Source organism: Bemisia tabaci, chromosome 6, assembly GCF_918797505.1.
Source record: "Bemisia tabaci chromosome 6, PGI_BMITA_v3".
NCBI classification, from domain to species: domain Eukaryota; kingdom Metazoa; phylum Arthropoda; class Insecta; order Hemiptera; family Aleyrodidae; genus Bemisia; species Bemisia tabaci.
The window spans coordinates 37,357,429-37,385,423 of record NC_092798.1 but is presented as its reverse complement, the minus strand read 5'-3'; the positions used below and the strand labels follow the sequence as shown (position 1 = coordinate 37,385,423).

The window sequence follows — 27,995 nt, the reverse complement described above, 5'->3', positions numbered from 1 at the left end:
GTCGTTGCATAGAAATAAGGCGGCTTGAGTATTTAATCAAATTGAAAAAGATAAGAAATAAGTAGCGTACTTGCAGCAACACATGTTGGGATTGATTGTTTACTCTGATATTTTGACAACTTTCTTGAATGGGCGAAACACACAATTATATACTAAGGTTCATTTTGCTTGAAAATTTTAAATCACACATGTTTTTAACGTTTACTTTTTTTTTCTTCTGTTCTAGGTGAGTGCATACATGACGTCATTTATATTCAGCATTCGAGTAGCATTTTACACTTTTTGGTTCCGTAAGTTTGAAACTCGATTTATATTTTCATGTTCTAAATGAAATTCATTATTATCCCAGTAATCCATTCGTCTCATTTTTTTTATGTGCAATGGACTGAAAGTTTCGGTACTGTTTCATTACAACTTATGACATCATGTCAGGACCGATGGGAATAGAGTTTTTGAACCCTGACTCCCTCCTAAAACGAGAATTTGGGGTTCTTCTTTTAAACCCTTATAAGCAGCCTCCTTAAAGCTGAGTTGTTAGTGGCCCTGGTCCCCTAAATTTGTGGTACTACCCCAATTTGTTGGATGACATGACCAATTGGGCATTTCCAATTGATACTGGTAGTGCCGTATAACTCATGTTGAGGTATAGTGCCGCAACATTTGGATCAATGGCCTAATTTATTGGGGTACTACCCCAATTAAAAAAAAGGAACCATGTTAAACAGAAAGGAGCCAAGTCACATTAGCTATTGCTAAATTTTAATTGGGCAATTTAATATTTTACATAAAAACTGTTGTGCAGATTTTTGTGCAGATTTCAGCGAGTTTTCTGCATATTCCGAAGCAACTTACTTAAAACTTCCGAGGGAATCCGCACGAACGTTCTCTTCTAAAGAATTAATTGCCCAATTAAGTATAGCAATAGCTGATGTAACTTGGTTCCTTTCTGCTAAACTCGGTTTAATAGGGGTACCACTACAATTCCTTGGAAATGGCCTCGTCATTCAGCAACCCCTTACTCTTTCTTTTCCAAGTAGGCCCTTACCTGTCCATCTCCTACCACGTTTCAAAGGAACCTAACTCGCGGCATCAAAACGTTTCCTCGGAGATTTTCCAGCGAGTAAGATACATAACTAATTAAATTGTAAACCCGCCCGGGCTCGTGAGGAACCTCGGCAGGGCGCGATTTCGCGCTGCGAAGCGTCGACGACACGGAAAGTTGGCCGGAGACTTTTGAGTATATGCTCACGAAGTTGGACGGGGTCGCGGGGTAGATGTCTTCTCCGCCGCCTCCCGTTGCCCCTCCTCGGCGGATGTTTTGAACTGGAGCAGAACTATCAAGTATGTGACACTCGTCGCTATGAACTGGAACAGGCAGAAAAGAGCTGGAGTTAGCTCCTATCCTGGTAACAGTGATTCCCAAAAGCACATTGGAAAATGAGGGAGAGAGACAAATAATGGGGGGGGGGCTGAGGTTCGATCTTACGAATCGTTAAAAAATGAAAATGTAAACGACAAATCTGTGAATCAATCAATGAAACAGTGAATCGACCGGCTATCCGGTGAGTTGATCTAAATATCCGCGAACCAATCGAAAACGCGTAAATCGATAGACATATTTGTGAATTGATCGACAGACTAGTGAATTGATCGAAAAATCCGTGAATCGATGAAAAAACCCGTAAATTTATTTATTTATTTTCCTTTATTTGTCAACAATGCTCAAATAGGCAAACAAATGCGTCAAATAAACAAACAGATTATAAGAGTTACAGCAGATTTGCTAATTACAGTTCACTAATCTTACTTCACTAATCACAAATACACTAATCAGAAAGCTCTTTAATTGAGTAAAATGTTTTCTCTGTTAAGCAATTTTTTAATTTCCTAAAAAAATCGATCGATAAAACTGTGAATCAATTTGCAATACTGAGAATCAATGATTTTATCGATCGAATCGGTATAGATCGAGTCGCTGTCGATCGGTTCACGTTTTTATTTTTTGATTGATTCACGTCAATCGAATTCATACACTCCAAAAAAAAAAAAAAAAAAAAAAAATCGGTTTCGAAATATGTGTCACAATCAAGGGCATAGTAACATTAGTAATCGTACTCAAGAAAAATATTTGAAATTAAAACCTATAAAAGCCTGTTTTCTCTGCGATGTAAACCTTGCCAAGGTAGAATATTTATGAACAAGAAAACGAGAAGAGTTGTCTTGCGTACATGTGTTTCTAGTCGAAATACCGAGCAAGGTTACCAACCTCGTATTGTTAAACCACTTAGAGCCGCGATCAAATTCAAAATTGATGGGTTTTAAACGCGTGTACCCAAGGGCTCGCATGAGAGGAAGAAGAAGAAAACCCTGGGTCGGAGGAGACTTTTTTCGCGGGCGATGTAAATTCATCTCAACGGAACGAATAAAAGATGAGGCGAAGGTACGCGTCTTTTTTGGAACCCAATGAGTTGTGTTTTCTGAAGCTGAAAGGAGAGACGCACAAAACCACCTCGTGAGCATAGAATGAAGGATACCGCACAGTGGAGAAAACATGTGGACTATGTCGTCGCTTGGCTGGCAAAAAGGCGTAACTACAATTTTGCCGTGCTGAAGAAGAACGCCGTATGAGCCTTCAGTCGTTGCCAAGTTTCCTCCGATAAACACTTATATTACTGGGAAAATTGTGAATATTTGTGTCCAAAACTTTCAGACAGTTTTGTACGCAATTTAATATAAAATATCGGAAAATTTCAAAGAGGAATGTGCATGAGTGTCGTCAAAAACACATTTTTCATCGAGGGAAATTTGGCAACTCTCGGATGTTCATACGGCGTTCTTCCTTAGCACGGCAGAATTGGAGATGAGCCCAGAAAGCAATGAGTTACATGGATAACAGGGTTCATCGCGAACTGTGGTGTGGCGTGCTTTGCGATACATCAATTGATCTGTCATTTAAACCTATGGAAGAGTATCGATAAACAGGGTATTTGCAACGAACACCTTAATAATAAATGCATTATCATAGTATCAAATGGGAGAATATCAATAATCGATCATTCACGCCGCGCCACTGATCTCAGAGGGTAGTTTTATCAGGAGTATGGCGGTGTGAATTGGCAGATGGCTGATTTGGGCCACATACCTTGGTACTTGTTTTCCTGGCGGGAAGACAATTCGCAAACGAGGATAAATCATAGAAAATTGAGATTGGAGTTTTGAACTGAGCCCCGACACATAATTCCACTGTCGTTTACCCGTTCTTTAGAAGAAGACATCAAATTGATTTTCCCTTGACGTGAGGGTTTAACGCATTTTACCTTAATTCATTCTGAATTATAACAATGCACACATATCTTCCCTAAATTGTCCCTTCTCGGCCAGTTTCTCTCAGGTCTTGAACCACTGCTTGAAATTGCGTAGAGCCAAGACATTCGGGAGTGTTGACACAAAAAGTCGAGTGAACGAAATGATGCCTTCGTCCCAAATTCCACGGCCGAACGTTTTCTGAGGCAAGGGGGAGGTTCTGTTTTGATAATAAACCGGTGATAACCAACTAAACACCGTACCCTATGTTATACTCTCAGAATTTAAGCGAATGGAAGGAACGGAATTTCCTACAGTACATCCGCAGTTTGTTCAACAGACTTTCAAATGTAATTGCTTTAATTTGTCAATCATAACCATCGGTAGACTTGATATGTACACTGTAGTTTCACATCAAATCTCTCTTTGGATAAGTATTTCTTGTTGAAGGAATTGCGGTGTTAATTTAGTAAACTTTTACCGTAATTGCCACATTGTAAGTTGCTGGTACTTTTGAGAGTAAACCCACAGTAAAAAATAGTTTACAAGAAATAATGGTTTCCTCTCCGATAGTCAATACTTGGTTTGTTTATAAAGATGGAAAATTATATTGGTCAATCGTCAATCCCTTCGTTTAATATATATGATTTACTAGGTGTTCAAGTATGTATCATTGAATTTTCAACGTAAGAATTTAACGCTTTCCTTTTCGAAAAACTTTTTCGGCAACACTGAAACAAAGTAAATCATTCAAGTCTAAACATATATCTTCGGCGGGTGCCGGGTTTAAATGAAGTGTTTATCGAACGCACATGGTCCACTAATCATTACTAACCGATTAATCTTTCGTTGGGACCCAATAAGAGAAGTTATTTCGGAACCGTGCGAATATAGGGTAATATATTGGGTTTGATATTCGTGAAATGAAGCGTTCAAAGATATGAAGTGGCATACTGGTAGCCGAAACTTTATGTTACTTTATAATCATATTTTTCGGCATTCTACCAATCGCGATTTTATGACACATGGAAATGACCAACGGCATCGCGATTGCGTAGTTGAGAAGTGTCTGCGACTCTGAATCGTGGGACCCTAAAATGACCTAAATTTTTACTTAAGGCGCGCTCGTTTTCCAGATAATATAATTACTCCCAAAAAAGTCCTCCTTTGAAGGACAATTTCGATTTTTCTAAAATCTCGATCTTTCATGGAAATTTGTCAAATTTTTCCGAACTTAACTCTAAAAATTACATATAAATCTATCAAGTCCACTCTTGTGCTATGCTTGTAGACCCCAAAAACATAAAGTCGTGAAAGCTCTCACAGGCGGAGGTCGTTTTGAAAACCTTATTCCATTTTAGATGAGCTAATTACGCAATTTGTCCGTTTGAAGTTACTTGGATTCACGGATCAACGTACTATTTGCATGCTCCACAGTGCCAATTGATTTGATTCATTTCCAATGTCTTCCCAGCATATTTGTCGCAGGCAAATAGTCATATTAGGCATTTTATCATGTACCTAGGCAGATAGGTAGTCTTTGGACAGGCATTAGACAGAATGCCTGATTTTTACAATTTTCCTGCGACACACACACGTCGATACTGTCGTGTTAAGGGAATACGCCACACAATCATTCGAGAGTTACCAAATTTCCCTTACTCAAATGTTTATTCTTAAGGATTTTTATGGATATTTTCCTCTGAAAGAGCCTGCTCCCAAAATTTGGCCCCTTTTTAGGTATTCGATTTGACCATCGAACCAAGTTTGAAATTGAAGCTCATAATAATAGATAACTAAGAAAAAAATTTCAAGATGAGTAAAGGAACCGTTTTCGAGTTACGGGGGGGCAAATGGGTCAAAATCCGGCCTTATTTTTTGACGTTTTCTTGTTGAATTGATGGGTCCACGGGGTTCTTATCGTTGTTTGCACATGTTAAGCACCTCGATTTCTAATTATTTTTACACGTAGACTCATTTTCCGACGTTGCTGAATGGATACACTAATCGGTTAAATCGATTTTTAACGATTTTTTATGGAAAATCGATGATTTTTCGGGATGAAAATTGTTTATTTTCGATTCATGAATGAATGAATATACCTAACATGACTGTAACACACCGAATCCTACGTATGGCTATCCTTTGACACGTGGAATTGGACTGCATTTTGCAATTTGGAACTACAAAGTCTGGCCCGGTGTAAAAACAACGTTTATGCCATTAGTTTCCCTATGCACATAAGCGTTTTTCCAGATGAGCCAGAATTTATAGCTCCAAATAGCAAAATGCAGTCCACTTGATTTCTAACGTTAACGAGTCGATTTATCGATCGGTTATATCGAATTTTTTCGATTATTCGCCAGGATTTCATCCTTTAATGGTACAACTTATCGATTACGGTCTTGAGGCTACAACTCCGCACTAGATTTCGAACCCGGGTCCAGACTCGAGTGCCGCATACCCATTGCGGTATTTCCTCGGGCAAGGGTTTACCTTCCACGGTAGCTGTCTCGCATCCCACTCGCGCCCTGCACTCCGCGCCCCTATTTGTCATGCAGGAGGCGGATGCAATTTGGTTTGGTTTTGTTAACGTCGGTAAAAATGTCTTCATCCCAGCCGGACGATCCAGCGCCCACCGCACCTCGCATTTCCATGCGCAGCGTTGCCAAACCGTCACGAACAAACCCCGAAATCGTGCTAATTTCCAGCTTACTCACGGGCGAGCCGGCCGCCTAGTCCATATGCAAATTTTTATCGCCGCCGCGACGCAGTGTGCCTAGCAGTCGCGGCGCTTGCTCAAACACTGCGTCAAAATCGCATTATTCGCCCCGAGCCCGGGCCCGGGGCCCGGGCGGGAAAAATTCGAGCCGCTTAAAAACTCGGTTCATTTGTCAAACGCTTAACTTTGCGCCAACGCGAAAACGCGAAGTTTTAAATATTTATCAGCCAGTTGCACGGGAATCGCTGTTCCGCTTTCCTTTCCGGTCGGATAGAGGCCTCGCTGCCGGGTTTCCGGGGGAATTCGCGGACTTCGGTCGGGGAATAAGGGGGTTTTCGGGGCCGTTCGGGGAGGGCGCGATGGTAGTCGGATAGAAGGTATGAATAATGAGGCGTCTCCGTATTTACTGCATAATGTAGCGTCCCGTCGGATAACTCTTGCCTGGACGCTTTTATTCAGCTTCTGGGAAATTCGTTTTTAATTTTAATGGAAGACCGGCGATCGTTCAAACTCCGCGATATCATTGGGCTTGTTCCTCGCAGTGGTAGTTTTACATTCACGTGGTACACTTCACCTGTGCGTTTATAACATGTACGATATGGGCTACACCGGAAAAAAACACATTGGATCTAGAGTCCAGACTCTTAAAAACATCGACAAGAAAAAATACTCTTGTTCAATCGGATTTTTGCCTAAATAAAGAGCCAAACCTCTTAATTTGAGCGGATTTCCTTTTGATTTAATCTTGAATCTGATTGAGTCAAGAGTCCATTATCTTGTCAATGTTTTCAAGAGTCTGGACTCTAGATCCAAATTGGTTTTTTTCCAGTGTGGGCTAAAACTAGTGCTTCCGTTCCATGTCCGTGAAAAGTTCCGATATTTTCCACCCCATGACCGTCAAAAGTTCTGGGATTCCTTTTAAATTTTTTCAAACGTTCCGAGAAAAATCCGGAAAATGCAAAAGATTCGGAACATTACGGGAATTTCAAAAGTTCCGGGAATAATCCAGGAAAATCTCAAAAGCCTGGAATTCGGAACTATTTCGGGAAATGGGAGCACGGACTGAGACTAACAAAACCGTACGGAGCTTCATTTTGGAATAAAATGAGTAAGGAGTAGTGATGAAGAAATGAGCTTGGAGTACGATCTCTATAAGTGCAGCTTCTGTCGTTTTTAGAGGTATATGTTGAAAGTTTTAAAATTGCATAAATAGTTTAAAAGGGGGGGAAAAACATCAAACTCATTTTTTGATACTTAAAAATGGCTTTTGGTAGTGGATTCCTCACAAAATATATTTTGAGGATAATTTCAGGTGCAATTCCTATTATCTCAGTTTTTTTTCAAAAACTGCACTTCTACGCTTTGTCCTCTAAGCCTTTCAATTTAAACTAATCATGGAATTTTTCGTGTCAGAAATTTAAAGAAGAAAAAAATTATTCTGAACATGAAGATAGTCGTTAAACTTTGTTCTTTCCATGGAATCTTATGCCCGAATAAAACATAGAACCTCCTTCTCAAAAATTTCGCTCTCGAATAACGTTGTCTACTGTTGCTCTATTGTTCTCACTTACTGTAAAGAGCCATTCATTTCCTCTTTTATTTAAATTACCTTTTTATGCATGGTAACAAGTTAGATAAACAAATATATACCTTTACAATCAATGTCCTGTCCACGACTAAGTATCCGGAAATGTTTATCTCTGGATTTTCCATCGCCATCGCTTCCAAAAATTTCTCAACCTGTAAAAACATCCGACATAGTTTCAACGCAAACTAATTTTACGTGATAAAGTACCTTCGCATAAATTGGAGTTTTTCACCCCTTTTTGGATACTCGAGCGAGTCAATGAAATATGGCTCAAATGAAAGCTTTTGATAAAGCACACTTCCGGGGTTTCATTAGCTTGGGGCAGCTTTTCGTCTATAGGCTCTACATGCAATGTTGCCAAATTTGTATTTTTGTGAATAATGAACGTTTAAACTTCTCGATTAGAGCATTACCACCGTTTAATTCAACAGATTTGCATTGCAGGCTAAAATTACCGTGTGGTAAAGATAGAATTGATTTTGGAACCGAAATAGACGTTTCAATTGAAATGATTCTATGGTTTCGGAAATCAGGAAACTGAACGTTTGGTCATCTCTTTACAGCGTAAATATTACGCAACCCCAAGTTTAAAATATTCAACGACCTTTGCTTTGTAATAAGCTTTTGTTTGAGCCATCTATCATTACTCTGCTTCAGCGTTAAAAATGTGTACATTTTGGCGACGGGGTTTTTGAAACTTTTTGATTTTTACGAAGTCTTTTATTGAGCGGTCATTCGTATCGAAGAACACCTTCAAAGAGTTTGAAATATGTTTCTTGTTTTTTTAAAAAAAACCAAGCCGTGCTTCGGACGGAGTTAAATCCACTTTAGAATTTTGTGGGGATATTCACACAGCCGTCTTTTAAGCTCCATTAAATGAAAGAGACGTCAATTAACTCGGTCCTCAATGTACCCGAGTATCCGGACCGTGAAATTCCTTGGCTCAATTTTTCTGTGCAAGTCGGTTCAAACGTACATTGATTATTTCCGTACTTCAGGAAGTAATTTCGGTTGAATAGGTTTTTTCGTCTTATTTTGCATAATAATAAGCTGCATAGCGGAGTCTCACCCAAAGGCTTTCAATCGAATTAACTGAGCCTTTGAAATTCCTCTCAATAAGCTACACTGAAAAGAAGTCTCTCACTCAGCGCAAATTTCAAGATTAATAGACCGCTTTGACTCAAAGGTAGATTTCCCGGTACTTGGCAGCTTAGTTGCGTAGTCAGTTCGAAAATCAGAAAAAAAATTGTTGGCCATCGGTTTTAACAAAACCGCCTGACTGAAAATTTTGACAAAAATAGGTCAGTGACTTTGGTGCATTCTACAGTATAAATTACGCAAGCTGGTGTTTCTAGTTATTTCCAATTCTGCACGAAAGCGCAGTAATAACGCTGTGATGTACAAAAAAATTGCTAACACAACCTTTAAATTACAAAAATGGCAAAGTTTTTTCTTCGTCCCGGAAAATTGGCTGTTCGCAGATAGGCAGTATTACTCCTTGGTTATCGATATCCACTGTGTCAACGGTTCCAGTTATATTCCCCTAAGTGATGGTGTGCTTAAATATATGATTTTAGGCTCTCTCAGCCAAAAAACTTTAAAACATATACTTCATCGGTCGTTAAACCTCTCAGGAAAATATTTAATTGCTATACACATGATATTGGATACGAATTGACACAAGCTACCCAAACGCCCTAATTTCTCCGGGTATACTTCCCCTCGACCATGGCGTTAAAATAGTGGTATCATACATAATAGACTACCTGCACGTTTTGAATGAAAGCTGTAAGACATGTTAATATGCTGTACGCCATCACGGAATCGTTATTCATATTGATGTGCAAAATGCTTAACAATACTTTTTGCTTCTTATTCAAATTCTGAGCTCGAATAGTCTCCAATAACTGTGAATCAGAATATCTATGATTCAAAGTGAATTTCATTCTGAACATGAGTTCCACTGGTCAGATTCACTCAATGTCGCGTCGAAAGTATTAACTTTTGTGCTTTATTTTGGCTCAACACAAAGTCATCGTTATTGGCAGACTAGTAGTGACCACCCCTGTATATTCGTAAAAAAGGGTCTGAAACGGCTTCTAAGTGTTTACGAGAATTCTTTGGTAGATACGGAGTCATTCAGTGAGAATAGCTTAGAGCTCCTTACTGCAGAGCGTAAATCTCATATATCGTGTCTAACAAAAAAGAACTCCTAAATCACCGCATCTGCCAACGAGTTCTTATGAGCACATACGCGCCTTTTCCCAAACCACGGTCGTCTTGAAGCCGAGAGCTGTGCCTGGATTGTTGAAACGTAATAGATTGATCTTGACCGAAAATTATCATTACCAAGATGGGAATCTATCGATCAAGGTCATTCGATAACAAGTGCGCAGGCATCATCTGGTTAATACCTGATGAGCTGATATCATGACGTCAATATTCTGCCGTGGTAGAACTGGCGTGCGATATATCGCATCTATTATGTAAAAAATATCGGCAGATTTTGAATTTTTAGCCAAAAAAAAGAACGAAAGCCCTGGCGTATGAACCCGAAGAATTCGATACAGAAATCGATACTTGTATCGGACACACGAGGTTTGTTTCCAAGCAGGATTCCGCTTCCATTTTTCTGAATTTTGCCAGTTTTTTGGTTTAGAATTATACTTTAGGCTCTCGTCCTTGTTTCGGCTAAAAATATACAATTTGTCGAGATTCTTGACCTAATCGATGAAATATATCGCTCGTTAGTTCGACCATGCCAGGAACCGTGATGAATCACCTAAAGGTGATTCGATGGACGCCATATTTTGTGTCAGAACGGCATGCGATATATCGCATTAATTGGTTCCATTTTTTCAGCTCCGCGTCATTTTTCTCCAATTTTGAGATCGCAACTCTGTTGTCAGGAGACTGAAGCACTCACTTACCAATTTTAACAAAGAAATTCAACGTAATAAAGGCGTGGTTTTTTTAGAGAGAGAATATCGCTTTCGAGTGCAGTTTCGATATCAGTATCGAATGCGATGTTTTCTCTCTAAAAAAAACCACGCCTTTATTACGTTGAATTTCTTTGTTAAAATTGGTAAGTGAGTGCTTTAGTCTCCTGACAACAGAATTGCGATCTCGAAATTGGAGAAAAATGACGAGTAGCTGAAAAAACGGAACCAATTGATGCGATATATCGCATGCCGTTCTGACACAAAATATGGCGTCCACAGTGAAAAAAAAATTACGGTATATTTATTAAGAAAAGGGTAAAATTACCAAGAATTCAGGGTTCTATTTGATCCCAGTTTTTTCTTGGTAAAATTACCATTTATGGAATTGGTAATAATATCGAGAAATTTCGGTGAAATTATTGAACTTTCTCGGTAATTTTACTGGACCTTGGTAAAAACGCCAATATTTTTTATCGACTGCGGTAGAATTACCGAGATAAAATGGCAAAGTTACCGGGAATTGATCACCAATAAAAGTGGTATTCTTACCTGAAAAAAAAGTAAAAATACCGGTTTTTAAGTAAGCCTACCAGTCTGTCTTGGTAAAATTACCAATAATTGGTAAAAAAAGTGAGATGGTAAAGGTACCGACGGACCTTGGTAAAAACGCCAAGAATTTTTTTTTTTCAGTGCATCGAATCACCTTAACGGTGGCACGATCGGGCATCCGCGGAGACTCCCGGCCCGAATTGATCGCAACAGCACGGCCGGAATAATTTTATCTCCGGAGAAGGAATCATTAGACAATTTCGTTAACTCACAAAGCAGGTACAGAGTAACCAATAAAGGTCAGGGCGCGGGGGAGCGTCCCGCGTCACTGATATGTCCACACCGGGTGGAGGAGCCGGAACGTCCGGGAGGGTTCCTTTGAGATAATCGCAAATCCAATAAATTGCCTGTCATGCACAACAGTCGTAGTTGATAAAACGTTTTTAATTCCGCGCTTGAGAACAGTTTGCCGCCGTCGAGAGGAAGAAAAAAACCTGGCAAAAGTGAGGAGATCCGTATATCTCCCGGCCGGCGAGAACAACGCAACTCCGCGTATTTTCCCAATGTACTTGCGCGGTTTTTGCACGGCATGGGAGTATTTATGTGCGGCTTCTAGGTCACATCAGTCCCTTCGACGATGTTCCCTATCTCGGGGATGGACTCGGATGTCGGTCGCGTACTACTCATTTTTCCCGGACTGTGAAGAGCTTATTTTATGCGCGGGGGAGGGGGCGGGCTTCAGGGTTAACAAATCCCGGTAAGTATCTCGCTCCGGTGATAGTTTCGGTCAGGAGTGTCGTTTGGGGTTGAAACGGGGCGCCCCAATAATATTTGCTTCTTTGAAATTGTATCGTGTCTTGGCGTCTTCTCATTCGGAGGTATATGTTGCCTTTTTCAATCAAATTTTCCCTACGATAAGGTCGGAGTTACCCCCCGAAGTTCGGTTCCGGGGTTTTATTATGTTAAGTTTCCATGTAATTCAGTAATCGATATTATACGTAACTTGAATCATTATGTATTGTAGCACTGATTAACTTAATAAATACATTTTTTTTTAAAAAAAAGGTCTGAACTAGAAAGAATTTCACATGTTTTCTCGTTTGAATCTTACCTACTAAACAACTTACACAACGGGGAGGTTCAAAACTGAACTTCTGAACGAGATATTGGATGTAATGGCACATAACGAATCTTAATTTTCAAAATGTGGACTTTTTTTTGGAGAGAGACATATTTGTGTAAAAGCAACGGAGTTATAATTAATTTTTGTTTTGTGTGAATTCCTGTTTTTCAAACGGCACCTACAACTATGTTATTGGCATGGGAACGGAGTTCCCCTGTCTTTACAATCGTTCTGTTGCTACTGCTATGTAATTCCCTATGTCTCTGCGACCTTGAGCGAATCGCCCACTCTTCGATCTTTGGTTAATTTTCGGATGTATCAAAAATCGTTGTGTTTTTTAGCCAATCATGTCTCTACGTCAAGTTGTGTAGAATTCTAAAATTCGCTTTCCGCGAGTTTTTTTTCGCCTTAAGATGTCGTGTCTGACTGGTAAATCTGCGCAGAACCACCGATTTCCGAATTTAGGCAAATTCTTTTTTTTGGGAGGTTCCGATTGGTTATTTTTCGCCATCAGTTTTCTGTTCGTTGGTGCAAAAGACCGCCTACCTCGTTGCTCTTGAGAAGCCGCCATTATCCCACCTCAAATTTTAAACATAGATATAAAGAAATAATAACCATCGTGCAAGGTGGAAAATTGCTCTGGAGGACCCGTTACGGATATATGAGCCAAAATCAGAACTCGATTGATGGATTTAATCCATGAATACAGAAATATTGCCTCAGCTTACTGCCGCGATCGCAAATGCATGCTGAGATGAACCTTGTGACATATGACAGCATAGGTAAACAATGTCTCACAAAGTAATGCGCTTAATCCGTTGTCTCTTATCACGCCAGTGGCTGAAAACCGCCGAAATCTCAAGGACGTCTTTTGTGAAGCCCCGCTCAGCGTCCGAGATCACTTAACTGTTCTCTTTTCTCCTGCATACCGAGCGGCGAGATGGCTCAGTTAGCTACGACACCATTCTAACTTTGGGAGGACGTCATGTTTTGTGCGAGCGGGGGTTCGAATCTCGCAGGGGACAGTTAATTTTTACTGGTTGTATTGAATGTTTTAGACCAATCATCAAACAATAATTAATACTTGGCAACTTAGGAAGCACAAAGGTCACTTATGATGCGTATTCGGGCATATGTGTAGAGTAAAAATATCATACTTTACGCCGAAAAAGCGAACCTGAAACTTAAATGCGTTAACTTCCGAAAACCATATATAATCCAACGAAAATAAATAATTGGTACATAACAGCTTTCTTGTATGCGAAGAAAAAAATTAGAAATGTTAAAAAAGAGATGTCAACACAAAATTACATAGCCCCTTCAATTCAGAAGATACTACAAACGAACTGTACCTTAACATTTTCATATCCCAGAAGCTAAAGTTCCCATGACGAATATTGCTATCGCTAGCGATTGCAAAATCCAACTTGTTTCTTTGTTGAATTGAATGACTGGTTCATATGATCCGTTCAATAGCAGCATTGGGCAGGCTGACTTAGTGTGTCCAGCTGCATGACAGTTTCATTATGCTCCTTAATTTTACACGGAGAGAAAAAATACGTGTGCGGGATCCAAAGTTGAGGTCATACGGATCCCTGAAGTTTTCAGATCGTTCATCCGAAATGAGGTCCACATGCTGAAGTTCACATCTGAAGTGCTCCGGTATTTATCGAAGGGTTCGGTTCACACATCTGAAGTATTTCGATGTATACTGAAGTACTTCAGATGTTTGACCCGAACTTTGGCTTGTGGACCTCGAGTTTTCGGATGAGCTATCTGAGAACTGCAGAGATCCATATGACCTCAACCTTGGGTCTCACACACGAAGTTTTCTTCTCCGTGTACTGAAGAAAGAAACAATGCGGCTTGTCAATTTATTTTTCTAGACCTTTTTTTCAAAGTTACTCCGTCACAAAGAACAGTTACTCAACAGTTCATGCAGTAATTTCTTGCTTGTTTTTTTACTTTTCCATTTCAGCAAAGTATCACCAACGACGTGGTATTTGAGGGCTTAGATGTATCTCTTTTCCGCATCCCTCCGGTATGCTTGAAATTTTTCATAGAAGTACAGGACAGGAAGTTTTAATTAGTGTGTGCTCGGCCTAAAAGTTTCTTCACTCATAGAAGGTTGCCATATGGAAGAAACTTTGATTTTGTCATCCTATCAAATGTTGCCAGATCCTCTTCAAAATATCAATGCATTGTATTTCAATAGGGCAAAAACAACTTACAGTTTGAATTTTTTGTGTGGATTTATATACATTCGCGTCGCTTTACAGCGCGCTCAGCGCCACCTAGTCGCCATCCTTGCATATCGATCCAGAGTTCATTTGGTAAATGGCATCTTGTGATTTCATCTTGCATGCCACCTATCCACGATTTTGCTGGACACCCCTAAGTCTACTCTCAGGAGGAACCCGATCTAGTATCTTCTTAGGAAATCTGTCATCCGCCATTCGTTGAACATGACCATACCAGACAAGCTGTTTGGTCATAATTTCATGTGCGATTTTCTGCACGGCGTTCATGATCTCACGCACTCTTTCGTTCCTTACGTGATCCCTACTCGAGATTCCGGCTGATGTCCGGCTTTCTGTGTGGATTTTCCTTCCTAAATTTAAAAAGAATTAAGTACATCTTAATGACTCATTCTGATTGGTTTTTTAAGGGGAAAAAAAAAACAGATTCCGGAGTTCTTTTTCGTTGAAAAGTTACGCATTTTACCATCGATGTTTAAGAGAAGAGCAGCGTTGTCAACTTGCAAGAATCGCTTTGCTACGGTTAAACGCGCGCGTGTTACCGTAATGATGAATGATCGCATCTCCCTCTTCGCACTGTCCGTGTAAAAAATGACCACCTCTGAAAAACCCGCGGTAGGTGGACCAATTTCAACTTTTTAATTAAAACTGCATAATCCAATCTAGGCCGCGTGTGTCGGGCGAATGACGTCTACCGTCCCTGGCTGATTAAGCAATTCTCAAGCCGTAAAAAGTGGCCGTCCCTTCCGCCCTTACGCGCTTTCCGTCTCAAGTTTTCAACCCGTAATTTATTTTAATTTGAAGTCCGTCCCGTCACAGGTTCTTCTTATTGGGTTGCCACATGACAACTTTGTGGATTTACAAGCTTGCCGACGTGCTTGGTCGGAACATCTTTGAAAATGCGAAATACTATGTGAATCACATTTCGCAATAAGGAACTATTATTTGGAGGGTATGGATTCCACCGAGATGAATCTTTCAAACGAAAAATTAATCTATCTATCTATCTATCAATCTACCTACCTACCTACCTACCTACCTACCTACCTACCTACCTATATTTATTTATTTATCTATCTATCTATCTATCTATCTATCTATCTATCTATCTATTTATCTATCTATCTATCTATCTATCCATCTATCTATCTATCTACCTACCTACCTATCTATCTATCTATCTATCTATCTATCTATCTATTCATCTATCTATCGATTCATCTATCTATCTATTCATCTATCTATCTTTATCTGTGAAAAATAAAAGCGTGAATTGATTGACGTGAAACGATTGACACTGACTCGATCGACAAATTATTAAAAAAACGGTGTCGATTCAATCGACATGAATCGATCTGAAAATAAAAACGTGAACCTATCAACGTGATTTGATCGACACCGATTTGATCGACAAACCCGTGAATCGATCGAAGACTCCGTGAATCCATCGACGACTACGCAAATCGATCGATGACTCCGTGAATCGATCGGCGTACCCGTGAATCGATCGTATTATGTCAATCAAATCGGTGTCGATCAAACCACGCTGATTGCTTCACGTTTTTATTTTTCAATTGATTCACGTCGACCGAATCGACACCGATTTTGATAATTTGTCAATTGAATCAGTGTCCAACCGATTTCATGTCGAACGACTCCCGTTTTCTTTTTTCGATCGATTCATCTCGATTGAATCCATATCCTCCCTATTGATTTTCGGTTCATTTTAGAAACAACAGATGATTCCCCATCAAAATGTAGTCAGGATAATAAATCCATCCGTGCATCCTCAACTATCTTAAATAATAAATATATTTTGAAGCGTAGCTGGCAACATTTAAATGTTTCTACGGTGTTTTTCCTCAGCATGACAGCTCGGGTATTCGGATTGTATAAAGACGGCTCAAGAGTCGACAACCCCGTCAGAAGACCGAGACTTGTTGGAGACAGCCGCTGTTGGGTCTCAAACAAGAGTCGAATCGAGGGGTTGGAAACATGTCCTATCTCTCTCTGCATCTTTTCCATCTGGAGTGTAATGTTTACCTACTTCACCCCCGCCCCCCTCCCCCTCGCCGCTCTTTCACCCACCTTTCTCCGGGTCACTCCGTCACCCCTCTGGCGTAGTGGCGTACCTAAATTACCACTTGAGCCCTGTCTTACGTATAAACCTATATTTTCCGTGGATCATGCGAAAATCGAGTTACGATCTTACGCCAGAAAGACGAAGAGTTGAGTGCTACGTCGGCGGCGCCCAGTCAAAACCTCGTCTTGAAATCATTATCCGCTCGAGTATTTGCATGAGTGGATTGTGCTTGAGGTGTGTCACTGTATCGATCTGAGTTCGATAGTTTCCCCTCGGAATATAGAGGGATATCGAATGGTTCCGCGTTCGATTCTCGGAAGTTGGGAAGGGACTCCACAAGTGCTGCGAGTGAGTTTGGAATTGTTGCACGTAACAAAAGGGAAGGAGTCCGTTTTTGTGTGGGAGCTTCAGTCCCAGATCTCGTTTTCATAATTGGACCGTGTTAACCAGACTCACAAGCGGTCTAACTACATATGGACGGGTTTTAGTTGGATCAGCCCAACTACATCAGACGTTGCCCGATTTTCTCTAGTTCTTTATATTTTATTAACAGAAAATTATGCAACGCTGAAAATTGAATATTTGTGTGTATATTCTTCTTAGTCTAGGCGTATATAACAGTATATAACAGCGTATATATTAGTATATAACATTTATGAAGGCGTTCAGTAGTTCAGTTCTCTAATAAAAATATAAAATATAACAAGAAATTGGGCAACGTGAATGTAGTTGAACCAATTAAAGGTTACGTCCATCCATTTTACATTCCATTATTTCATCCATCGTTGCATTGTTTCAACCGAAAACAAGGTAACATACTGCCTTTTACGCGATAAAATTGTGAATTACTTGACATTTTTCTCGTGAATCTTATCGACACCCTTATAAAATTTCATTTGTATTGCTGAAATTTGGAAAGCGGGTTTACACATTGAAAATCCCCTGCCCCTCACTCAGGTCCTCTTTGACATGCATGGTCAAAGAAGAAAAAAATCTCACCAGTAGATACAAAACACCATTATATGAAACACGCCCACAAATTCAATAATGACCGGTTAATTGATTGACAGCGGAAATCTAGGAGCGATAAGAATATCAGCCCCCATGTGGCTGAAATTTCCCAACTGCAATTTCGCTAGATTTAATAAAGACTTGGAAACTACGTATGCAGCGCAAACAGCTATCAATGTCACCACATTACAACTATTCTCCGTGGGTCGCGGTCAGGTCAATATAAAACGCCTTCAAATGCGCGTGATACTGTGCAACGCACCAGAGTTGATATAGTTGTATTCTTAGGTTTGAACCTAACTCAAGTAAACTGCTATATCAGAAAGGGAATCTCAACCTGATAACTGTTGATCAACAATTTGGGACTGCGCGGTGTTTGGCGCGATAACTATTTCAACTTCTGTGTGGGTAAAACTGTATAACTACTTTTCTGAAGGTGACCTTACACAACGTCCTGCATTAGCGTCCTAATATCTCTCTCGACAATTCCCGTTGCACTACAGCCCCTTTTGTTTCCTGCGTCTTACTATGTCTCTGACATTGGTCAAAAGCTCATAAAAATGAATGAAAAGGCGTCATTAAGCTGGAATGCTGACGAGGTTGAAGAGGAAATTAGTGATCACCTGTAACATGACCAGAAACTGCAAATAGGATTAGTTCATGTTTGTGGCATTTGGCGCGATGGCTGTTCGACTCCCGTGTGGGTAAACTTGCATACCTAAGCTTTTGAAGGCGACTTAAAACACCTTCCTGCATAAACGTTTGTAGAACCTCCTCCTTTACATCTTCCCCTTTAACCCTCGGTACATTCTGCCGTGCTAAGGAAGGACGCCGTATAAACCATTCGAGAGTTGCCAAATTTCCTGGATGAAAAGTGTATTTTTGACGCAGTTTAAGCGTATTTTTCTTTGATATTTTTAGATATTTTAGATTGAATTGCGTACAAACTTTTCTGAAAAATTTGGGGAAGATATTTTCAATTTTCCTAGTAAAGTCGGTTTTAATCGAAGGCAATCCAACAACGTCTAAGGGCTCGTACGGCGTTCTTCCTTAGCAAGGCAGCATTGAGGTCCCTCTTCGCGTTAACGGTCAAAAGTTCATAAAAAAAGGGGCGAGAAGGCGTCGGTAGACTGAACCGCCGAGGAGACGGAGGAGGGGATAAATTGTCACCCGCAACGTGACGGGCAACCGCAAGTAGGAATGTTTCGTCTTCCCCGTTCCAAGGATGAGGGGGTTGTAGGGGGTGGAACAATGGGCTAATAAAGCCGAGGACTTAATTCAGATCTGCATGGACCGAATCTGTTCGTCTCGGGTGTAATTATTCCCCGAGTTATGACTCTTGTTTAAACTACAACTCCGGCGGGGTTGCCAAATCGAAGTCGCGTTCTTGGGCTCGGCATTTAAAACTGCCGTGCCATGAAAAAAAACGCAGTATGAACCATCAGGCGTTGCCAAATTTCCCCCGACAAATCGCGCATTTTCTGGGAAATTTATGAATATTTAACTTCTGATTTTTCAGAGGATTTTGTTCGTAATTAGATCCGAAAAGTCTTAAAATTTCAAGGAAAACTATTCAAGACTTGTCTCCCAAATAATAATTTTACGAATGGAAATTTGGCGACGCCGAATTGGTCTTACGGTGTTTTTCCAAAGCGCGTCAGGATATGCGGGTTTTTTCGTGCGATCGGCAAACGCGCTGCTGCACGAGGTTCTTCTCCCACCCGGGGTGTTCTTGGGCCGGGAATGAGCGGTGTTGTCGGATCGTACAGTTTGGCAACTGACAGATTTAGGTTCGAAGATACTCGTGTGTCAATCGATACATCGGCGCTCGATAGTTTCAGTAAGAACAAGAACATAGCATCAAGTTCAAAAGGGTTGATTTTAAAATCGAAAGGAGCTATTTTCAATATGACCGGGTCTCCGAGAGCCGTAAGAATACATGCATGACGAGGATTATGTTCCTGCGGGCCGATTATTGAAATTGATAGACAGAGCTATAGACATAGATGACAAAAGGGTTATGGAATGATCCTATTGGTGGAAGCGGGTGGTTTGAATGGACAAACGAGCTAAGTAATAGACTAACTGATGGCAACTCACGAGAGACCCGATAATTAGTCCATCATTTTCTAGCTTAGTCTATAAGAAACACCCATTTCAACCAACAGGATCGCTCTTTACTCCCTATGTCTTCTTTGTCTATAGCTTTGTCTATCAATTTCAATAATCAGTCCGCTGTAGAGATAGTTTTTTTTTGAGTCGAATGTATTGATTAAAATATTCGACGTTTGTCTGAATAAAAAGTATTGTCAAAATATTGAAATAATATCCATCCATAATACCGTAGAAATCACAACCTTTGGCCAAAAAATGAAGTTTTGTCTCCAATGGAATTTTCCCCGTTTATAATTGTTCATTAGCACCAAAATTAGCTGTTCTAGGCAATTTCGCAACGTTATTGCGAATTCATGTCTCTAATTTATGTGAGAATCGATTAATTTCGTAGCGTTTGCAAGACTTACGAAGTTGTTAATCATCCTTGAATTTCGCGGAGCCAAAACATACAAGAAACAAACTACTACAACGATACATCTTACCCTATAGGCCTATGATATAAAACCATTGGAGTAACGCGCTGCACATAACGCTTGAGGCACGATGCGTCGCACAATAGATCGAGTCAATTAGTAAGGTTGGACATAAAATTTTTCCCTAAAAATGCACATTTTGATGTTCATTTCGTCACATTATAAATATCAAGGGATACCTTTTGAAGAAAATTACACGAAAAAATCAATGGAACTTTGTTTAAAACCTCAATATTTTGTATAAACGAAGTTATAAGCTTGTAAAATTTCCAAATTTTGTCCGACCTCTCCTAAAAACTCGATCTACTGTGCGTCATAGGAGGTCAGACCGCGGATAAGGCGCGCAATCCCTTAGTTTAAAATAAAATTCAATTTGCTGGCAGAACTGGGCAACGATGAGGAAATGACTGCAACCGCAAGTTCACGCGGCAAAAGATGGGGCTGAATAGATCGGTGGTGAGTGGTGGCGTGGACAGTAAAAACTTAGAGAACTTCGATCAAAAGTTGTCAACTTTTGTCCTCTCGACAGGACCGCAGTCTCGTGATACCAAATTAAACTCAGACAAAGATGTTGACATTACGTCATGCTCATATCCGTGCTTTTTTCTGTAAAAATAGAAATACTCCTTACAAAGGGGAAATACTCAAAAGAGTAAATTTTCCACTTTTAGAATTAAACTTGGTTTATTAAGATTTAAATTAGTGGAATAAATAAACCGCATCGAGGTTGCCGGATCGGCAGTCTTGAGCAGTGGCGTGGCGTGCTTTGCGATACATCGATCGTTCTGCTATTTAAACCTATGGTGAACAATCGATTATTAAGGTGTTCGCTGCGAACACCCTGATTATCGATCCTTTTCCATAGGTTTCAATTACATAACAATCGATATATCGCAAAGCACGCCACGCCACTGCCTCTTGAGGTGGTTTCAAGCTGTATTCGATGATTTCCCCGCTTTAAGGTGGAAGTCCATCACGTCTTGTACATGTTCCAGTCGGTGTGACAAAATAAAAATTCGTTTTAATGTTCAGTTGTTACAGTATTCATAGTGAGGATAACACAGTGAGCTCCTCTTTTGATGTGAAATATGAATCGCCACCAAAGGTATCTATCAGACTGGAGAACAAAAATGAAAACTTGAATTGAATTGAACCTATTCTTTCCATATAGTGGAAATTACTGACACTGGAAATGACAGCATATAAATTATTTCACTTTTTAACGCAACATATTCGAGATGTATGTAATATGTTTGTTTAAATGGGTTCACGTGTTAGTACCTGTATAAAACTCCCCTAGTCATCTCGTGTCTTAAAGAAAAAGTGTAACAAAAAATTACCAGGAACGAGAGTGAGTATTTTGCACGTAAGTTTTTTTCTCTTTTTCTTCATATCAAATATCCTCGAGGGGATAATCTCACGCTTACAGTCCCTAAAGTCCCATCTCCCTTCAATACCTAATCAAGCCAGCCCCAGACGACCGTTGTTTGAAGTGTTGACGTGTTGGTGCTGATTTGAAAATTTCTTCAAATTGTATAATTATATCTCAACTTGCAGTTTCCATAGACATTCTGTCAGTAGACCTCTTCGAATGGGAAAAAGCAGGTTTCCGGCGATTCTCATTTTCAGCCGAATAACGTGATTATCCAGTGCAATCCGTACCTACTAGTTGGCAACAGTGAACCCGACATTTTTTCATTTTTCCTTGTAAATGCCTAATTTGATCGTCAGAATTAAATGTATCCAAGTAAATAGAAAGTCTTTTGATAGGACGTGTCGTTTTCTTGCGAAATTAGATGTAACTAACATTTCAAAAGATGCCTCTGTTGCTTTGGAAACCAACATAATATCAAAGTCAGTTACGAAAATTGTCGCTTACGGATCAAAACATTTCTTTGAAATTGAACATAGTTTTAAAGCAAACCTAAAATGGTTATCGTGATGCGATGGTCACGGAATATTTTGGAGCTGTTGAAATGAATTTTTTGTTGATACCTACCCGTACACTCAGGAAAACATATTTTATTATGCTTAAAAGCTGAAAAAGGCATTGAACTAGTGGATTATTTGTAAACATACTTCAGTTTTTACTCCAAACTGCATATTTAATTGTAAAAAAGGCCTATTGACGTGATGCACGGGCCAGAATCAGTTCTTAGAATCCCGAGGTTTGTCGATACTTTGCAGGTAACGACGTATCGTTCTTTTCCTCACAAAAGAACGTTACTAAATTTCAATGTTGCTAGACTTTTCAGCAAAAATTGCATTTTCATCAGGAGAGTTTTGAGAATTTTTTACTGAAAATTCCACTAATGTTTTTTCTGATATCACATAAAAATCAGAGAAAATTTCGAGGAAAATAATGCAAGTTCACTCTCATAGAAAATTGAACATTGCCTCTATTTGTTTCTTGTTTGTTTTTACAACCTTAGAATGGAGCTACGTGCCTTTGAGCGGGGCACGACGATATTTTTGTCGAAATAAATCCTTGGGTTTGGCATTTACTGAAATTTCTAGGCCTCAAAGCAAAAGCGTAAATCGAAAAAAAAAAAAATTTTCCAGTGTTACATCTCAGATTTCCCTCCGGGCCCAGTGATGTGATTTTGCCTATACTGCAAAACTAAGGCAAAATCCCGGGCATCGATTCTCGACGTTGGACAATATTCTTTACAACCGCTATTAAATCTTACTTGCTCGTGAGAATGGAAAGAAGAAAAAGAAGGAAGCAACACGATTCCGGTCCGCTTTGGCAATCCGACCGAGGCAACACTGAGACCGAACATAAGATTATCGCGTCTGAACGGCTTATGGGTCCCCGAACTGCAATAAAAATAGCTTAAACTTCGGAGCAGCTCCGAAGCGAAAAATCCTCTTCGCATCCATTGCGGAGGAAATAAATTCCTTCATAAGCGTGCCTTCAAAAACGAAAACAGTATCGTCAATTTGCAACGCTGTATGCGACCTCCTTCCGCAAACTGCACGCAGACGCAATGACGTGAAAAAGATAGCCAAAGGGAACCCATTTTCCGTCCTCTCTCTGATTTGACGCACAGTGGAGCGCGTCAGTGGAAGAGGTTGAACATGATTTGGACTGCGTTAAATAGAATGGAATCAGGTCGCATCAGCTATTGCCAAATTTTATTAGACATTCTAATTTTTTAGGTGAAAATAGTTGTTCGAATTTTTGTGAAAATTTCAGTGCATTTTCTGCAAAGTACAAATCAGATTCCTTAAAATTTTCAAAGGAATCGGCACAAACGTTCTCTTGTAAAAAATTAAATTGCCCAGTTAAATTTGGCAATATCTGATGTGGCTTGGTTCCTTTCTGCTAAACGTCCGCTTAGAATTTTTAAAAGCGTTTATCTTCTTAAGTATAAAACGTGACAGTTATGAAGTGGTTTCTTTGTTTTTTTCATACAATTTCCTTAAAATTGCACCTTTCGAAATTTAAATCTTAACAAGGTAAATATGAACATTGCCAGTTTTAGTAAAAGCATTTTTTTTAAACGTTCGACCTCCACCAAAGGCTCATTACTGTGCGCGGCGGTCGAGGCGGCAAAAAAGAACCTGATGTCTCCATGCGCAGCAAAAACCTCACTTACTTCCTTCCCATACGCGAATAGGTGCAAAGGTGAAATGTTTTGATTGACTTTTTTCCCTCATTTCCGTGGGTGTTAAATTGGACGTATTTCTGTCAAACGGAACTATGTGCATTAAGACATGAGCCATGAGACCAATAAGAATACACGCATAACAGGGCTCACGTCATAATGCACATAGGTCTGTTTGATAATAATGGGTCCAATGGAGAGTGTGTATCGGTGGAAAACATCACTCTCCATCCCCGGGTAAGCTTGTATTGTATCTTTTGGTGGGTTTGGCTTTTGGAAGTTCTCGAAATGAATTATTTTTCCGATGCCTTTTCGATGATTTTTTTCTTTTTTGCAAACGCGTCCATTATTCTGTTGTAGAACCCACTGGCCCCTCGGTTTTGTTTTTGGAAGCACGTTAAATGCTGCCGACAATTAGCGCTTCATTGGTTATACGGGTGATTCCCGATCGCAATGGCTCTCTAAAATCTCCTGGTCCGTGCAACCAGCACTATTCCGACCGTCGGTCCATTTAGCAAATACAATGTCGTGCGGACGCTCAAATTTCCAAAGTTGGAGCGGCTCGGCGCAAAATCGTCAAGACCGCGCCTCCTGCCGATGCATGTTTAATTAATTTCAAAGTTGAGAAGCTGTTTGAAAGAGCTGCGGGGTTGCAGGCGAAGTTGAGCCGAGTTTTGCGACCGTGCATCAACCAACAGACTTCGTCGAATCGCCTCGAGGGCAGTCAGAGTTGAGCAAGATCATTCTTCCTCCAGTTTTATTTTTCAGCTCCAACTGCGTTTAACGCTGAGGTAAGGACGGAGAAATTATGGAAAATGTGGTAAATTTAGGTTTATTTTCTCATATGTGACTGTCTGCGGAAAAAGGGGTCTCCTTTATTAGGAGGAAAGTAAAAGACTGAGCTATGTGTTTTTTCGTCTATTTATCCGTATCCAGGAGTGACTAAGTGTCCAATTTTGCAAAGATGACCCGTCTAATTACCCGTTTGTAGGAGTGCTTATGTATCCAATTTTGCACGGATAAAAACAAATGGTACGGACCACTAAACAATATGTGATAATGTGATATGTGTGTATAATTTGTGTAAGACTGAGTTTATCGATATGGCAAGGGTGTGAAACCGCAACCGCGTATCTCCCTCCATTGCGGTGTTTTAAAATCTAGTCTATATTTCTTTATTTCTTGAAGGTGACAAGTCAACTTAATAGCTTGAAGTTTATACAGAATATTTTTCTATAAGAGAAGAAAAATCGAAGAATTTTTCAAGAAATTAAGCTGACTAGTTTTACAAGGAAAGAATAAAGTATGAACGGAAGTCTACAGCATCGCAAACGGAGAAACGTGGTCTTGCATCGCACTATAGTCATCGATATGATCATTCGTGCATCTAGCAACCAGTGAGATTCCTGATAGGGTCGACGACGTAAAATAGATCTATAATGCACGTATAACATCATTATTAGGTTGCTTATATCCAGTAGATTATTTTGATATCATAAACAGTCAGAAAATGTAGCCACTACCCAGAAAGAAATAGATGGTGCTGACGACAGAACCCTCTGTTCACAGGGCTCCTGCAGTTTCTTTGTTACACTTACAGAATTTTTCTGTTGTGAGAACAGAGTACTCTGTCCTCATAACGGAAGCTTCTGTGACTGTTACAAAAGAAGTGCAGGGGCCCTGTGAACAGAACTATTTTTTTCAGTGTGCTACCATTTTTTTACACCTAACTTTTTAAACTTCAATCCAACCAGCTGATCCATTCCTGCGGCAAATGAGCTCTTTCTCAACGGAGATTCCCCCCCCCCCCCCCCCCCCTACAACTGCATATACATCTAGCGCGCAAGGTGTCGATGGGGCAATCATATTCGCCAGAAACATCCGAGTTTTCATTATCATAATATTTTAGAATGCTTCTTAATTATGCTGCTCCGTTTATAACACTCTTTTAAGAGAACTGGCGTCGGTTCCCAGAAAGTGGAGCGTAACTTCACCCCAAGGTTGCGAAGTCGACTCTAAAAATTTAACTTTAATGATTGTGAAGCTTCTCGTCAAAATTTTGCGGGTAATTTGAAGATCTGCCGGTGAAATTTATATTCAAAGAAGCTCAGCAGTTTTCGAGTAAAAACTAAAATTAGTGAGTAGAAATTTCTAAACATCAAAATACACAATTTCACGTCCCGTTTGAAAAAACGACGACGAGTAAATGAAAATCACTTTCGGTCGGCCCGACCTGGCAACGGCGTGTGCAAACTTCATCCGGAGGGGGCGTTCCCTGCAATTATACCAGACTAATCAAACTAACCTCAATTTGCTTCTCCTCGTCAAAGTCGTACATGCTAACTTCCAGGAACTTCTTGTTGAATTTGAACCCAATCTGAAAATAAATATTTAATTTAAATGCAAATGCGGTCGTTGAAAGAGCTCGGCGCTTTTGCCGCGAATTAAAGGAGTTGATGAGCGAGCAGGAGTCTTTTCCAGCTGTCGAAACAACCGGAAAAATTCACGCCGCGCGGGACTAATTTTGAACTTGGTCCGGTGGCGTGGCGCGCCTTGCGATACATCGATTGATCTATACCGTTTGAACGTATGAAAAAAGATCGATGTACAACGTGTTTGCAACGATTACCCGAATAATAGATTCTTTACCATAGCTTCAAATGTGGAAATATCGATAATCGATCATTCACCCCTCACCACTGACTTGGTCCTCGTCGACCGGATGCAGAGATGAACCGGACCGCGTTTGCTAGAAACAACCAAGCACCATTTGCGTGGCGTGAATTGCGTAATATCACTTGTTATGCAATTTAAACCTATGGAAAAGGATCGATAAACACGTTGTTCGCAGCGAAAAGCTTAATAATCGATTCTTTACTATAGTTTTAAATAGCATAACAATCGATACATCGCAATTCACGCCACGCCACTGCCAAGCACCATGCGATGCTGTAAAGATCGTGCCGCCTCTGAATCTTGCAAACCTGAAAGCTTGACCGTTTTTTACTTTTGTACTAAATAATCAGTGACATTAAAAAAATGTGTCATATCCACATTAAGAACTTTGAAATACCGCGTATGCGCAATAGTGAGATAGCATATCTGTGGTGTTACGAAAAACAGCGGTAAGAACATTGTGGGATTATCCTCGAGACACAAGGGACAGATGCTAACCGTGGCTTTTACAGACATACTTTTACTGCTTTCTTTCGTAACACGGCAGATACGTTAGATAGGAAATTACTTATAACAAGAGGGCTTTGAGTGCTAAAAGAGTCAGAAAGCAGAAAGAATTCACAAAACTACAACAAGCTCGATTGAACAAGGTGGTAAAATAGTACTGGGTTCACAATCTTTTGCCGGGGAAAAAAGGCCAAATATTTCACAAATTTTAATTTGAGTCAACATTTTGAGCTTTAAACTGAGATTTTTGGACTTTTCGGCCTCGTTTGCCCCGCATTTAAGTATGAAACCAGCACTGCTTTACCACCTGCTTTATACAGTTCGGGCCACGTTTCTTAGTGTTTTTTTTTTCCCGCTCTATTGAACTCCGCACCTTTGTAATCAAATTCTTTTCCCTGAACAGATAAGCTCTTGTTCAAAAGTTAAATTTAGTTGTGACTCGTGGAATATGTACCAACATGGACCAAACAAGTTTACTAAACTTCGGTTTTTTGCTGGAAAAAAATATTATTCCATACGTTGTTTTCCTAAAATGTAAAGTTTCTACGTTCCCAAGATGCCACTGAAAAGTCTCTCCTTATGAGAACTTTTTTACGTAGTAACTTCGTGAATGCTCACTTACTTGATCTTTGATCTTATGAGCGCAGTCGGAGAGCATGAACATGTAGAAGAAGGAGAGGAGACACAGGAAGATGTAGACGAAGATGGCGGCGCCGAAGCTGCTGTCGAAGATGCAGATGATGAGCCCGTACGTGCTGATGATGAAGACGAGAAAGATAGAGATGAGGACCAAGCTGAAGGCGGCCATCTCCACCGACCCGAAGTTCTTGATCAGTGCTGTCATCTGCAACCACATCTCCCGGGTCTCTCGCAGTTCTGATGCCGAATATTTCGTGCGTAGCGCCTGTTGAAAATATCCGTCTGTAGGTCAATTTTCCCAATTACAGAAATGGAAATTCTAACTGCACTGGAAGGTTTCAGTTCCCTCTGACCACAGAGCGGCCCATTCCTCTTCAAACGCTGTGCCCTCTTAG

At 40.1% G+C, this 27,995-nt stretch overlaps 2 protein-coding genes across 6 annotated transcripts in view; one reads left to right on the top strand and one right to left on the bottom strand.

Annotated features, from left to right (window-relative positions):
* The window catches only part of LOC109036950 (neuronal acetylcholine receptor subunit alpha-7), a 611,445-nt gene that overhangs the window by 400,665 nt on the left and 182,785 nt on the right, over nt 1–27,995 (top strand). The window lies entirely within an intron of this gene.
* On the bottom strand, nt 18–27,907 carry LOC140224779 (gustatory and odorant receptor 24-like). The gene is made up of 4 exons (XM_072301408.1): nt 27,584–27,907; nt 26,084–26,155; nt 7,676–7,765; nt 18–1,365 (listed from the first exon to the last, which is right to left on the bottom strand). Exons 1-4 carry the CDS (start codon nt 27,815–27,817, stop codon nt 1,246–1,248), a joined length of 516 nt encoding a protein of 171 aa, XP_072157509.1. The 5' UTR covers nt 27,818–27,907; the 3' UTR covers nt 18–1,245.